Raw genomic sequence first — 13,714 nt, 5'->3', positions numbered from 1 at the left:
AACCAGAAAGGAAGGGAAATAAAGAGAATGTTTATTAAAGACGGCCAGTGGGGGAGTTGGACCAAGAAGTTCCTGAAGAGGGGTCCCAGGGGCTAGAGATGGGAGCTGACTCAGTAAACAGGGGCATATGGGTAGAGCCACCTCCCCCAGCAGGAGGCTCCTGGGTCCTGCCCAGCATGGGGCTAAATCGTGGGAACTGGGCATTCACAAAATACAGGGGAATGTGGGCAATCCGGCCTGTGGACCAACACTGTGGAGAAATTCCAAGGGGGAGGATGAAGTATCAAACCAAACTACAGCAACCCCAACTCAAAACCTCTCATCCCTATCCTATCTCTACCCACCAGAACAGCTGGGAATCCCCCCCCTTACCACACTAAGCAGGGCTCCTTTGTTGAAGGATGGGTGAAAGGCGATCAGCTGGGCCCAGGCTCCTGGTTCCCCCTGTACAACACCACTGGGAAACAAGATGGGGAAGAAATGAGAAGGGCAGAGAGAAAATGGTGATAGGGTCCAGGGAGGACCAAGCAATACTCACCAGGGAAGCAGTTCAAACACTGGGCTATTCCGGGTTCGGAACAGCAGAATAACGGGTTTGCCATGCTGGACATGTGGATTTCCTGCAAAATGGGTGACAAGGACAGATTCAGAGTAGAGAAGAACTCGAGACAGGCTGATGGGCAGAGTTGGTGTGGGTTGTCCCCCTTCTCATCCCATTACCTTTCATGAGCACAGCCAGACGCTCTCCACTAGGGTCCCAGACCATGGAATGAGCTTCTCCCCCCAGCCTAGAGAACATAGTGAAAGGTGAAGGGGAGAAGGCAGAGGGGTCCTTCCCACCCTTCACCCACCATGGCCCTTGCCTCTTGTTTACCTTTCCTCCCCACTGGGTGTCTGTATTGTTGTCTCGGACAGATCTGCCACTATGGTAGCTGTCTTGGCGCCTCCAACCTGCCCTTTTCCCTCCCCTGTGGAAAGGGTACATGATGAGACCCCTCCAACCTCGGGCCCTGAGAGGTAGAGGGAGAGATGGGCCCTTGGCCCATCCTCCTGGGAATCTGACTATCCCATTTTCCCCTACTTTCCTCCCAGTCCCCCAAAGGTTGGGTCTATTAAAAATGTTCCAGGCCCTCCATTCTCCCTCAAAGGCACTTCTTACTACTGTGCTCGGGGAAAGTCAAGGAGTAGATTAGAGGCTCTCCTACAACTGTGAACAACAGGCGGTTCCCGTCTGGGCTCCAGCAGCCAGTCTGAGGACGGAAGAAAAGGTGTCAGTTACTGAGAAACGACAGAAGTAGCCTCCTGGTGATGGTAGTGTGGGGAAACGATGTCCTGATGGGAAAGACAACTGGTGACTGTGGCCCACCCACTCCCAGAAGGTCCTGGGAACCCTTTGTACCTGACAACGCCCCGACAGGGTAGGCCACCTCTCGCAGGTCCACATTTGGGCTTCCCAAACCCTGTACCGGAGAGGGAGGGGTTTGGTTAAGCACTCTAGAAATTCCAAAATGTCTGTCCCGTGCTGGGCAGAGCCAAAGAAAGGCCTGTCTGCTTTCTCTGACTCCTCACTCACCTGAAGATTGCAGAAGGTGTGGTGGCCAAAACTTTGCTGCCATCAGGGGACCAAAGCAGATAGGTGACTCCACCTCCCCGGAACCAGGGAAGGGGAACACAGGTCTCAGTTGAGATGTCCCACACCTGGAAGCATGGGGAGAAGGTATTCAAGGGAAGGGGCTCAAATATTCCCAATTATTTCCCAAAGGGCTTTTACAGGTGCAGGAGAGCTGGGAACTAAGGGATTGTAGGGAATATGTTTGTGCTAAGTACAGCCTCATTTCACCTCACACCTGGACAGCTGCAATAACCCGCTGGTTGACCTCCCTCCTCCAATTCCTTCCCACTTGGGTCCATCCTCCCCTAGGCTGTCAAAATGATCTTTCTAAAGCCTAGGTCTGACCGTGTCCACCCCCTATCCAGTCAATGTTAGGGGCTCCCTATTACCTCCAAAATAAAATATAAAATCCTCTTTTTGGCTTCTAAAACCCCACATAACCTGGCCCTCCCTGCCTTTACAGTCTTCTTGCACCTTTCTCCCCTCCATGACCTTGAAGCTGCTTGTGACACTGGCTCCCTTGCCGTCCATTTATTTTTCACTGGCTGTCCCCCAGGTCTGGAACCCTGCCTCCTCCTTTCTGCATCCTGGCTTCTCTGGTCTTCCTTGAGTCCCAACTAAAATCCCACCTTCTGCAGGAAACCTGTGCAGGTCCTCCTTAATACTAATGCCCTCCCCCTGAGATTCTCTTCAATTTATCCTGCAATATCTTGGTCTCTACAGTGTCTCCCCCATTAGATTGTGAGCTCCTTGAGAGCAAGGAATGTTTGTTCGTTTGTTTGTTTTGGGGGAGGGGAGCTGTCTTTCTCTATATCTCCAGGACTCAGCACTGTTTCTGACACAGAACAAGCGCCTAAGAAATACATGCTTATTGACTACAACCTGGACTATAGAAAATAGAATTCCAAACCCAGCCTTCCCCCACTTTCCATGGTCAGGTAAAATGGTCTTTTCCAGAAACAAAAGGGATACTTGAGGGTTGGGGAACAACTCACCAAGACAGCAGCATCTACAGGTGAGGCTGAAAGCAGTCGTCCTCCATTAGGGGACCAGGCCAGGCTGGTGACAGGGCTGTGCCCCGGATGGGAAAGCACCTGGGCACAGCCTGAAGAGGGTCTGCAAGGGTTGGAAGTTAAGAAGAAGGTGACAAGGTGGCCCAAAGAAACCCAGGAGTCCAGCTTCCCATCTTCCCTGTATTGGATCTCAGTCAGAAACTTTCAACCCTTCAAGGCCATCCATTGTCCCTCTAAGTTAGAGGAGAAAGAAGGATCATGGTGTCCAAGGATGAGATCAGGGAAAGGACAGAGGATGAAAACATAACGTCCCCATCCCACTGAAGAGGAGATGATGAGGAAGAAGTCCCCAGTACAGTCAGAGGAGCTTCCTTAACCTTTGCCAAGGTGGGGGGCGAAGGGGACGCAACTGTGGACACAGTTTTTTCTCTCTTTTTGTCATGAGGGATGGTACCATAGTAGGGAGTCAAGGAATATGTTCGAAAATGGAGGTGGTGTAAAAATGAGAATTAATCCTTTTTTTAAAAATAAAAATTATAGAAGGAAAGATCTCCTGACTTGTCAAGTTAGGAAATACTAGATTAATGAGGTTAAGGTTGTTGTGACTGCAGTCTGCAAGAAACCCACTGAATAGGGGTATAAGCAGTGTGGTTGATGAGAATCTCTTTCCCTTCTTACAATAATAACTAAAATTCATACAGCATTTGTCATGTGCTAGGCACTGCACCAAACACTTCACAATTATTCTCTCAGTCTATCCTTACAACAACACTGGGAGGGAGGTGCTATTAGTACCCCCATTTTACAGATGAGGAAAATGAGGCACACAGAGGGGAAGTGACTTACCCAGGGTCACACAGCTAGCAAGTGTCTAAGTGTCTGAGATTTGAACTCGGGCCTTCCAGCTACTAGGGCCAGCATTCTATCTACTGCATCACCTTGCTATCTTTTAATCATCTTTTCAGCCCAGAGCCTGTACTGGGCAGACTTATTCCCTGTTTCCAAATGATGCCTGGCTCTTTTCTGCCTGGAGCTTCACATGGTGACATGACCTCTCCTCCCTACTCCTTTCAGATCCCATCCCAGGATTTGATTCCTGATTCCAGGCTCTATCTAGGAAGCCTCTTTTTTTTTTTTTTAAACCTCATCTTCCTCCTGTGGTTTCTGGCACCTCCCCCTCTTCCCATCCCTCATCTGTTGCCTTGAATTCAGTCTCTGATTCTCTCTCTCTCTCTCTGGGTTCTGTGTTCTATTTGCCCTATTAGCCTCAGAGTTCCCAGAGGGAAAAGGCTGGTTTTCTTTTCCTTCTGGGTAGTCTCCTCCCATCCCCACACTCACAAAAGCCCTTAGGCTCACCAAGACATGTGGGGAAACCTCAGGATAGGGTGGGGTCAGACAAAGGAAGGAACTTACCGGGTGGACAGGGAGTTGGGATCCAGGGTCCAGATGAGAATACAGCTTTGACAGGCCACGGCCAGCACTGAGGCACTGAGGGGCTTCCAGGCAAGAGCAGCCACATTTCGCTGTAGCCGGTGTTTCAGAGAGGGGACTATGGTGCTGAGAGGAGAGGACAAAGAAGGAGAGGTCCACAGATAGGAGCAGGGGTTGACAGAGACGAAAAGGGAACTTGGGGTCACTTAGGGAAATAGGTCTAAGGGGGAAGGATGGACACAAGAAAGCTGTAAAAGCAGGGTCTGGGAAAAGGAAACATGCCAAACCCTCAAAGAACTTCAGAGATTTCCCAGTTGTGCCCCCCTAATGCACACGTACAATCACCCCACCTATAGGAAAGTCTTAAATTCTTAAGGGGATCCTACAGGGAAAAGGCCAGGAGTCTTCTGGAGCCAAAGCCAGCTAACCAGCCCTGGAAGTTAAAGGGAAGTGATCACAGAGTCAGGAAACCTTGGTTTCCCCTGCCCCACATACCCACACATACCTGTTGGCATTGTATACCCGGATAGAGTCATCCAACAGTACCACCGCAAACTTATTGGTATGAGGATGCCAGGCAAAAACCCTCAGGCAGCAGCTTGACCTGGGGTGTAAGCGAGCATGAGCAAGAGGGATCCAAGCTCCCCAATCTCAGCTCAGATTCTTTTCCATTCTATTTTTGCTCAGTTGGGGGAGAGGGAAAGAGAGACAGGACATTATCTCAACCCTAACCCTCGACCCCCCAGACCACAAGTGTCAAAGCTATGCTTTTGTCTCCCAACTCCCAGGAGCTCCTCTTGTCATCCTCTTACCAATTTGTGACCTGGGCAAACTCAGCAATCAGATCTTCACTCCTGAGCTGTAAGGGTATAAAGAAATGAGGATGGGGCATGCTAGGATAGAGGGATACTACCCTCTTATTGATACCCCACCACACACATACACCCCTTTTGGGAGATTTAACCCTTTTCTCTCCCAGAGGGATCAAAACCCACCCTGCACAGTCCATGGTCACCAAGACTATTCCTCCCCTCACTCCCCAATCCTACCTTTAGCATTTTTAAGGGTTACAAGGGGGGGGTGGGGGAGCACAAACTCACTGACAGATGGGGAAACAGAGACCCGTGGAGGAAAGAGCCCCATCGACACAATGCCAGGGCCCAGCTTGATGCTGTCTTCACCCACTTGAACACTGTGGGGGTGAAGGGGACAGCTATCACTGAACCATCCAATCAGCACTTATCACACATCTGATGCAGGGCACTGGGCACTTCTAAACTTCGACTGAGCCTTTTCCAAGATGATCTGTCCTGGAGACACCCTATATGAACTTCATCCATGGGCTACTTAGTGGAAGTGAAAGACATAATGAAGATGGGGTTCAGGGGAAAGGAGCACAAAGGTGGGCAATGGAAAAGAGCTGAGGTCAAGGGGATACGTGTGGGAAAAGACAAATGAAGTTTATGAGGAAAGCCTTCTGTGAACCTTAATGCATTCTACATAACAGTTATTATTAGTCATTACAGAGGAAAAGAGACGGGGAAGTAGAAGAGAATGACTTACCTTCCTCTTCGGAGTTAGCAACCTCATTCAACACGCCTGAAACCCCCACATCGCACCTACGAGGAACAGAGAAGCCGAGTCTGGGACTTCCACATTCCCCTCAGCCCTCTGTCTCCCCACACCTGCCTTTCAGAGCATCAGAATCGTGCCATTCACTCAAAAGTATGTTTGGGGTGGTCTCTATGTGCAAAGCACCATACTAGACGCTGCATAAGGGCCCAACAAAGGAGATGGACTCCTCAGTCCTGGAGAACTGGGAAGGTAACACTCAAAATGTCCTAAGGATACTTGTCAAATATAAACAAGTACAAATGAACAGAATACAACAATGTCTGTACAACAGCACAGCACAGGGCTGGATGGGATGACGGAGGAGGGGGCAGAGAGGGACACATCCAGTTTACAGGACTGGGGAAGGGTCAAAGGTGATTAACTACAAATCCAAGAATTTATACATAGAAGGGACTATCTGTTCCAATCCTCCCATTTTACAAATGAGGAAACTGAGGCCCAAAGAGGGCATTTACTTGCCTAGGATGTGACAGGTGGTAAATAGCTGAATTCACTTGAACACAGCTCTTCTGATTCTGACCTCCAGGGCTCTTTCCACTGCTCTCAGATGAACCAGAGTCAGAGAGTAGAGAGAGACCCTTGAAGCGCAGACTAAGGTTTATCTTTTGTTAGGTTAGGTAATAAGGGTCTGATAAATGGTTTAGACCAAGGGAAGCCACAATGACAAAAGTATTTGAGTAAAGGCCAGCAGGAGAAGGGTAGAACTTCCCCTTTGTCTACTGACTCAGAGATTCCTGCCCCCGGCCTCACCAAGCATTGATACATCTCTTCCAGATACTCTCACGGTGATGGACGAAGGCAGTTTTGGTGCCATGATCCAGACGACCAGGGGTCTTGAGGGGGTCTTTTGTCAGATGGAGAACAGGAAGGTTGATCCACTGTGGATGCAGATTTTCACAAGGAAGAGGGAATTAGCTTCTCTCTCCCTATCCCTTGGCTTTACATGAACTTCCAAACTCCAATAAAATACCCATCCCTTCTCTCTAACTTCCCTCAAAAAAGGCTCAACACAGTATAGTGGAAATGGCATTGGAACTCCTCACACAAATAAAGACAGGTCTAAATAACTGCAGAAATATTAATTGCTCATAGGAAGGCCACGCCAATAAAATATTTTTTAAAAATGAACACTACCTAAATTAATTTATCTTTCCAGTGCCACACCAATCAAAGTACCAAAGAATTACTTTATAGAGCAAAAAAAAAAAAAATCATAACAAAATTAATCTCAAGTTAGAAAAGGTCAAGTGCTTTGTTAGAGTATATGTGGTAAAGTGGGAAATTTGTTAGATATTGAGTAAAACCTGATTTTGTATCCAGGCCTTTCTATTTACTGTATCTCTGGGCCTCAATTTCCTTATCTGTAAAATGCAGGGATCAGATTTGATCATAGCTTCTTAACCTGGGGTCTGTGAATTTGTGTGTGTGTTTCAATATTTTGATACGTGTATTTCCATATAATCGGTTTGTTTTGTATTTTATTTCATGCATTTAAGAACATGATTCTGACGAGTCCATGGGCTTCACCAGACTGTTAAGGGGGGTCCAGGATCCAAAAAAGGTTAAGAAGCTCCGGATTAAATCAGTCAATAAGCATTTATTAAGCGACTACCACAGGCCACTGGCAGACCCCAAGTCTGGTTCGCAGTCTCCATCCTGCAACTGCTTAGCCCCGCCCACATCTTGTAGCCCCGCCCCTTCCCTGGCTAAGCCTGCTCTAGACCAAGCGCTCGCCCCACCCACTTTACCTAGCCCCACCCATTTCAAACCCTTACCTTCCAATCCCGAGCCTTCCCTCTCATTCCGTTTCTTCCTTGCTCCACCCCCACGCTAGCCCCACCCCTCGCCTCTCTCTCGGCCTAGTGTTCCCAGTAAGTTACCTGACCCCGGAAGTCAGGGGGTGGGCTTTCATAGCTGTCACCCGTCACCAACTCGTTGTTGTACTCGTAAAGCGTCACTTGGCCCCACGGCGGTAACGGTGGAAACAACGAAAGGGAGCACATCCTGCGAGGCGGCCCGGCTAGGAGCCAGCCGGTCCCACTTCCTTGCGGTCCCACGCGCGCTCGCGGGCTGGAGCCGAAGCGCGGACGGGTGGCCGCGCGGGACAAACCCCGTCGCCTCCAGGCCTGACGGAAGTAGAGGGCCTTGAGCGCGGAGCGGTGGGGTGGGGTTTCCGGTTACTTCTCGCGCTCTCTTGGCGTCCTGCTTAGGAAGCTGCGTGAACACGTCAGCAGGGAGGGGGCTGCAGGTTCCTGAAGGATGGAGACTTCTGGGGAGGGTGGGGTTCTGAGCCAGTCGTCAGCCACCCCCTCTTTGAACCACCTCCTTGCATTCTGGGGCTTTAAATAAGTCCTGTTCAAAAAAAAAACAAAAAAAAACCCAAACAAGTCCTGTTCCAAGGAAATCCCTAATTAAGGGATTAATTAAGCTCCCAGGCCTATGAGCATCCAGGAAGAGACTTCAGAGGAGAAGGCCCAGGGGCTTGCAGAAAGTCAGGACCGGGAGGAAAATCCACCACCCTCCTGGGACCGTACTGCCTGCCTCCTTCCCCAAAATGACCCAGATTCAGAATGCATGCCATCTTGGGGTGGGGGGAGGGACGAGATGGGGAGAAAATTTGAAAATCAAAATCTTGTGGAAGTGAATGTTCAAAATTTAAAATTAATAAATTAATAATAAACAAAATGACCAGGCTTGGGGAAAAGCAGGAGCAGTGGCAAGCCTCAGTGACACGCAAAGATTGTGGTACCTTTAATGTGCCACAAATGTGCCACCTCCACGTTCAAGAATTTTGAAATAAAAAAAAAAGAATTTTGAAATCCCCTTCTCTGACCATAATCTATTGGCTTTCCACCTCTCCCTCTGTCTTCCCTTATCGAACCCCGTTCTTTTTCCACACTGATTTCCAGTCCCTGCAACCCTCAATTCTCTCCCAGGCCATCTCCCCTATATGAACCCCTCTCTCCTCTTCTCCCCAAAAGACCAAGGGTAAGACTTCATTATAAACTTCTAGGAAAATTGGAAGTCTGGCAGAATTAGATTTTGTTCAACATCTCATACCATATACCAAGCTGAGCTCCAAGTGGATATTTGACCGGGATATATGGAGTGTTCAGGGAGGACTAGCCCCTCTAGTTTGAGACCTTGCTGAACCGCTCATCCACCTTTGGTGTCCATCTATCACCCAACCCTCACCTGTGGCTCCAGGAAGTTGTAGCATTGCACAATAGCGAAGTAAAATTAACTCTGCAGCTGGGCTAAACCAGGTTGAGGGTAACTGACAGTCTGAAAACTCTTAAGTTAAGGGACAGCTAGGTGGCTCAGTGGATAAGCTCCAGCCTTGGATTGAGGAGGAGCTGAGTTTAAATCTTACCTTAGACACATAACACTTACTAGTGACTCTGGGCAAGTCGATTAACCCTATTGCCTAACCAAAAAGAAAAAATTAGAGGAGCAATGGCGAAGTGACCTTTCAGATCTATGAAGAGAAGAGTTCATGGCCAAATGGGATAAAGAGGATCACAGAAATAAAGTAGACAACTTTGATTACATAAAATTGAAAAGTTTTTGCACAAACAAAACCTAGGTAATAGGTAACCAGGAAAAATCTTTGCAGTAATTTTCTCTTACACAGATTAAGTAACCAAGTCAAATTCATGTAAGAACAAGAACCATTCCCCAATAGAAAACATCTTGCCTTTCACACACCCCCAATCCAATCAGTTGGCAAGTTTTGCCAATTCTACCTAGGTAATATTTCTTCAATCTGTTCTGATCTCTGCACTCACAGCCAACATCCAGTTCAGGACCTTGTCAGTCAGTGCTCATATAGACTATTATAATAATCTCATTTTAAATTTTTTCTTCTTTAAAAATATATTTATTGATATCTTTACTTTCACACCATCTAAATGCAATTCAGCAAAAAATACAATACATAAAAAAAATTTGAAAAGCAAAGTTCCACGCCTATAAATGCTCATTTTTGAAAAGAAGCTAGAGGGGAGGTGTCTTCTCATATCTCTTCTTTGGGGCTATGCTTGTTCTTTTTCATTTTGGCAACATTCTTTTTCAGCTGTTTTGTGGTTGCTGTTTTTTCCATTTACACCCCTGTAGTCGTTATGTATATTGTTTTCTTGGCTCTGCTTACTTCACTTTGCATCTGATCATGTAAGTCCTTCAATGCTTCTCTGTATTCCTCATATTCATATAGTAATATTCTGTCTTCTAATTTAACTCCACTGTTTCTCACCTTTCCAATCCATCCTCCCTACAACTGCCAAAATGTTATTCCCAAAGCATTGTTCTGACTTTGACATGCCCTTGCTTAAGAATTTTAGCACTTAGCTTTCAGGGTTGTTGTGAGGATTAAATAAGATAATAATTGTAAAGTGTTTAGGACAGTTCCTGGCACAGCATAAGCACTACATAAATATTAGCTGTAATAATACAGAGAGTTCTCACTTTACATAAGTGGAACAGTCCACAGACCTCTAGGAGGCAGGAAAGGGGCCACATGGTGAAAAGAGGGGGCTGGACTGCCACCCCCTCCCCCCCACTGGTCTTTACCTAAAGGAAAGATACCATCTACAAAACGTTTTAGGGGCAGGTAGGTTAAGAGCTCAAGGTGTAGTGGGTAGAGCTCTGGCCTTGGAGACAGGAGGACCTGAGTTCAAATCTGACCTCAGACACTTGACACTTACTAGCTGTGTGACCCTGGGCAAGTCACTTAACCCCATTGCCTAGCAAAATGAGAAAAAAAAAAAACTTTTAAAACCCTCCCAAAGTGATGTAGCTCTTTATCTTTGTGACTTCTCTCAATTAACCCATTGTGGCTTCTTTAAAATGTAACCTGGAAGTTTTGTAAGTATACAATTTTGTAAACTCAATGTTTAAATCTGTAACTTAGTCTGTTTACTAGTTTATTCTTAGTTTGTTCAACCCCTGCCTCAGACACTTACTAGCCCTGCAAAACAGTGAGCAAGTTGCTTAACCCTGCTTGCCTCAGTTTTCTCATCTGTAAACTGAGCTGGAGAAGGAAATGGCAAACCACTCCAGTATCTTTGCCAACAAAACCCCAAATGGGATCATAAAGAGTTGGGCACAACTGAACAAGACTAACTGATGGAAGCATAAAATAATGAATCTGTTTGACTAGGCCTGTGTGACCTTTATGGCCTCAGGCTATAAAGATTGTTATATATTTAAAAAAATTTTCAGTCGCTATAACATAATTTTTCTCTGTAAGTAGATCGGCCCAATTCCCAATCAAGGTTCAGGGTTGTCTTTCTACCTCATGAACCTGTGTTTATAAGTACATTAAAACCTAGGGTTTTTGTTTTTTTTGTTTTTTGCTTTTTGGTGAGGCAATTGGGGTTAAGTGACTTGCCCAGGGTCACACAGCTAGTAAGTGTCAAGTGTCTGAGGTCATATTTGAACTCAGGTCCTCCTGACTCCAAGGCCAGAGCTGTATCCACTACACCATCTAGCTGACCCAAACCTAGATTTTTAACCTCAATAATTTTTGCATTGTGATAAGATTTATTCTGCAGCACTTACCTATCACAAATTCAATAGAAGATATTTCTCCTATAACATTGCCTAACCTATCAAATATTATTCTCAATTCTGCCAAAATGACCTGGTTGCTGTTCTCTGTATATTCTACCTCCCATCTCCATGCCTTTGTATGGGACTGGAATAGAATCCCTTCCCAGCTGTACTTCATAAAATCCTTGACAGTTCAGCTTAAGTGCTCCCTCCTAAAGGAGGCCCATTCTGAGCCCCACTCAATCACTAATGCCCTCTCCCCCAAAAAACTTTGTTTAATGTATTTTGTATTTACTTATCGTGCTCATGTACAACATAAGTGCAGTGGTATAGTATATAGTGTCTGAAAAAAAAACCTATTATTTACATATTTGGTACTTATCTGTGCTCATGTATTATGGATGGCAGGGCGGCACATTGGAAGAAGCAGTTAACTCTGGAGTCAGAGCTTACTTCCCACACCTCCTTTAACACTATTTCTGGGACATTTGGGCAAATCAGATACTTCCCTGGGACTCAGTTTGCTTCTCTTTAAAATGAAGAGGTTTAGGGCAGCTAGGTGGCACAGTGGATAGAGCACCGGCCTTGGATTCAGGAAGACCTGAGTTCAAAAATGGCCTCAGACACATAACACTTACTAGCTGTGTGACCCTGGGCAAGTCACTCAACCCCATTGCCTAGCCAAAAAAAAAAATTCAATTGTTCTAAAATGAGGAGGTTGGACCAGATGATCTCTGTGGCCCCTCCAATTTTAGATTTGTGATCCTTTGTTGCTCTCCCCACCTCCAGCCCCCATAGAATACAAGTCCCTTGAGGAGAGGGCCTGTTTCCCTTTTATCTTAACACTCACCTGCACTGTAATAGGCACTTAGTAAACGCTTATAGTGAACTACAGCGTGGTCTGATCTGAAGGACATACATTCTGCTTCAAAAATGTCACCTACCTCTTAGGAGACTCCCTACCGTGACACTTTCTACTTTAAGTTAGACAAGCCAAGAGAAGAGTGAGGCTCTGTATGTCTCCAGAAGGCAGGCCAGTGTTAATGGGAAGAGAGAACCATATTAGAAGTTAAAAGAGTCAGGTGCCTGCTCTAACACCAACTGGCTATGTGACCTTGGGCTAACCACTTCACCTTCACAGTATTTAGAGCTCAAAGGAATTTTAGAGATAATCTAGTTCGATCCCCTCATTTTATAGTCAAGAAAACCAAACCCCAGAAAGGTAAATTAAGTACCCTTATCTACCAATCCAAAGTTCTTTTCCAGTTACCAGTTTACTTGGGTAAAATGAGGGGGATTAAAAGATTTTAAGGTACTCCTTCAGGTCAGGCCCCTTGACTTTCCTCTAGCATTCTACTATTAGCACGGTTAGTTTATTGCCATAAATTGAAATTGTCACTTTGTCCACTGTAAGCAGGACATTGACGACCTGGAACCCTTTCAGGAGAAGTCAACCATAGTGGTGAAAGGACATGAAACTATACCACAAAAACTAGGGATGTTTAGTCTGGAGAAGGAAGCGATCACGAGAATTGTTTCAATTATTTGAAAAGTTGTTATGTGAGAGATTAACCTTGTTTTGCTTAGCCACAGTGAGAAGAAATAAGGAGCAATGAGTGGTAGGTACATAGAAAGGCACAGTTCTCTTTCAAATAGGGAAAAACTTAACAAATATAGCTGCCTCCAGAGCTTCCCAACACTTCCCCCATCAATAGAGGTCTTCAAGCACCGACTGGATGACCATTTCAGGTAGGGCTTCGAGGTCTTTTCCCACTCAGATTCTATGAAAACACCTCAAGTCTAGTCCTGAAGTGATGAGACCCAGAACAAGAAGTTCCAGGGAAACCCAGCAGAAGCAAGCCTTACTGAGTAGTAGTGGGGCATACTAAGCACTTCAAACCAACCTCCCATATTACAGTTTTGCCCAGTGGTTCCTCAAAGGAAATATAGTCAAAGGATATGAACAGGAAGTTTTCAAAGGAAAAAATCCAATCTGTCAGTAGTCATATGAAAAAAATACTCCAAATTACTAATAATTTGAGAAATGCAAACTCAGGCAATTGAGATTTATTAAAGCACTTTACACCCATCAGGTTGGCAAACTGACCAAAAAAAAAAAAAAGGAAAATGACAGCTATTGGAAGGGCCATGGGAAAACTGGCACAGTAATGCACTGTTTGATGAAGATATAAATTTACCCTGGAAAGCACTTTAGAGTTGTTCAGAGAAAGTTATTAAACTATGCATACTCTTTGACCCAGTGATACAACTACTAGGCCTATACCCCTAAAATCAAAGAAAGAGGAAAAAGGTCTGTATATACAAAAATATTTACCAGCTGTTCTTGTGGTTGCAAAGAACTAGAAACTAAAGGGATACTCATCAATTGGGGAATGGCTGAACAAATTATAATCTATAAATGAAAGGAAACTCTATTGTGCCAAAAGGAATGGTGAACAGCTTCTGAGAAATC

General features: G+C 45.7%; 1 protein-coding gene across 1 annotated transcript; it reads right to left on the bottom strand.

The window, feature by feature from the left end:
• Positions 1 to 10: 10 nt before the first annotated feature.
• AAAS (aladin WD repeat nucleoporin) lies at positions 11 to 7,768 on the bottom strand. The gene is made up of 16 exons (XM_027858397.1): positions 7,572 to 7,768; positions 6,442 to 6,569; positions 5,620 to 5,675; positions 5,157 to 5,248; positions 4,869 to 4,915; positions 4,562 to 4,660; positions 4,039 to 4,182; positions 2,608 to 2,728; positions 1,574 to 1,698; positions 1,400 to 1,460; positions 1,160 to 1,250; positions 875 to 968; positions 721 to 788; positions 539 to 620; positions 373 to 457; positions 11 to 250 (listed from the first exon to the last, which is right to left on the bottom strand). The coding sequence occupies exons 1-16, from the start codon at positions 7,692 to 7,694 to the stop codon at positions 35 to 37; spliced, it is 1,632 nt and encodes a 543-aa protein (XP_027714198.1). The 5' UTR covers positions 7,695 to 7,768; the 3' UTR covers positions 11 to 34.
• Between the last annotated feature and the right edge of the window lie 5,946 nt (positions 7,769 to 13,714).

Source organism: Vombatus ursinus, unplaced genomic scaffold, assembly GCF_900497805.2.
Source record: "Vombatus ursinus unplaced genomic scaffold, bare-nosed wombat genome assembly UNPS02012958.1, whole genome shotgun sequence".
Lineage (NCBI taxonomy): Eukaryota > Metazoa > Chordata > Mammalia > Diprotodontia > Vombatidae > Vombatus > Vombatus ursinus.
This window is presented reverse-complemented; position numbering and strand designations above follow the sequence as displayed.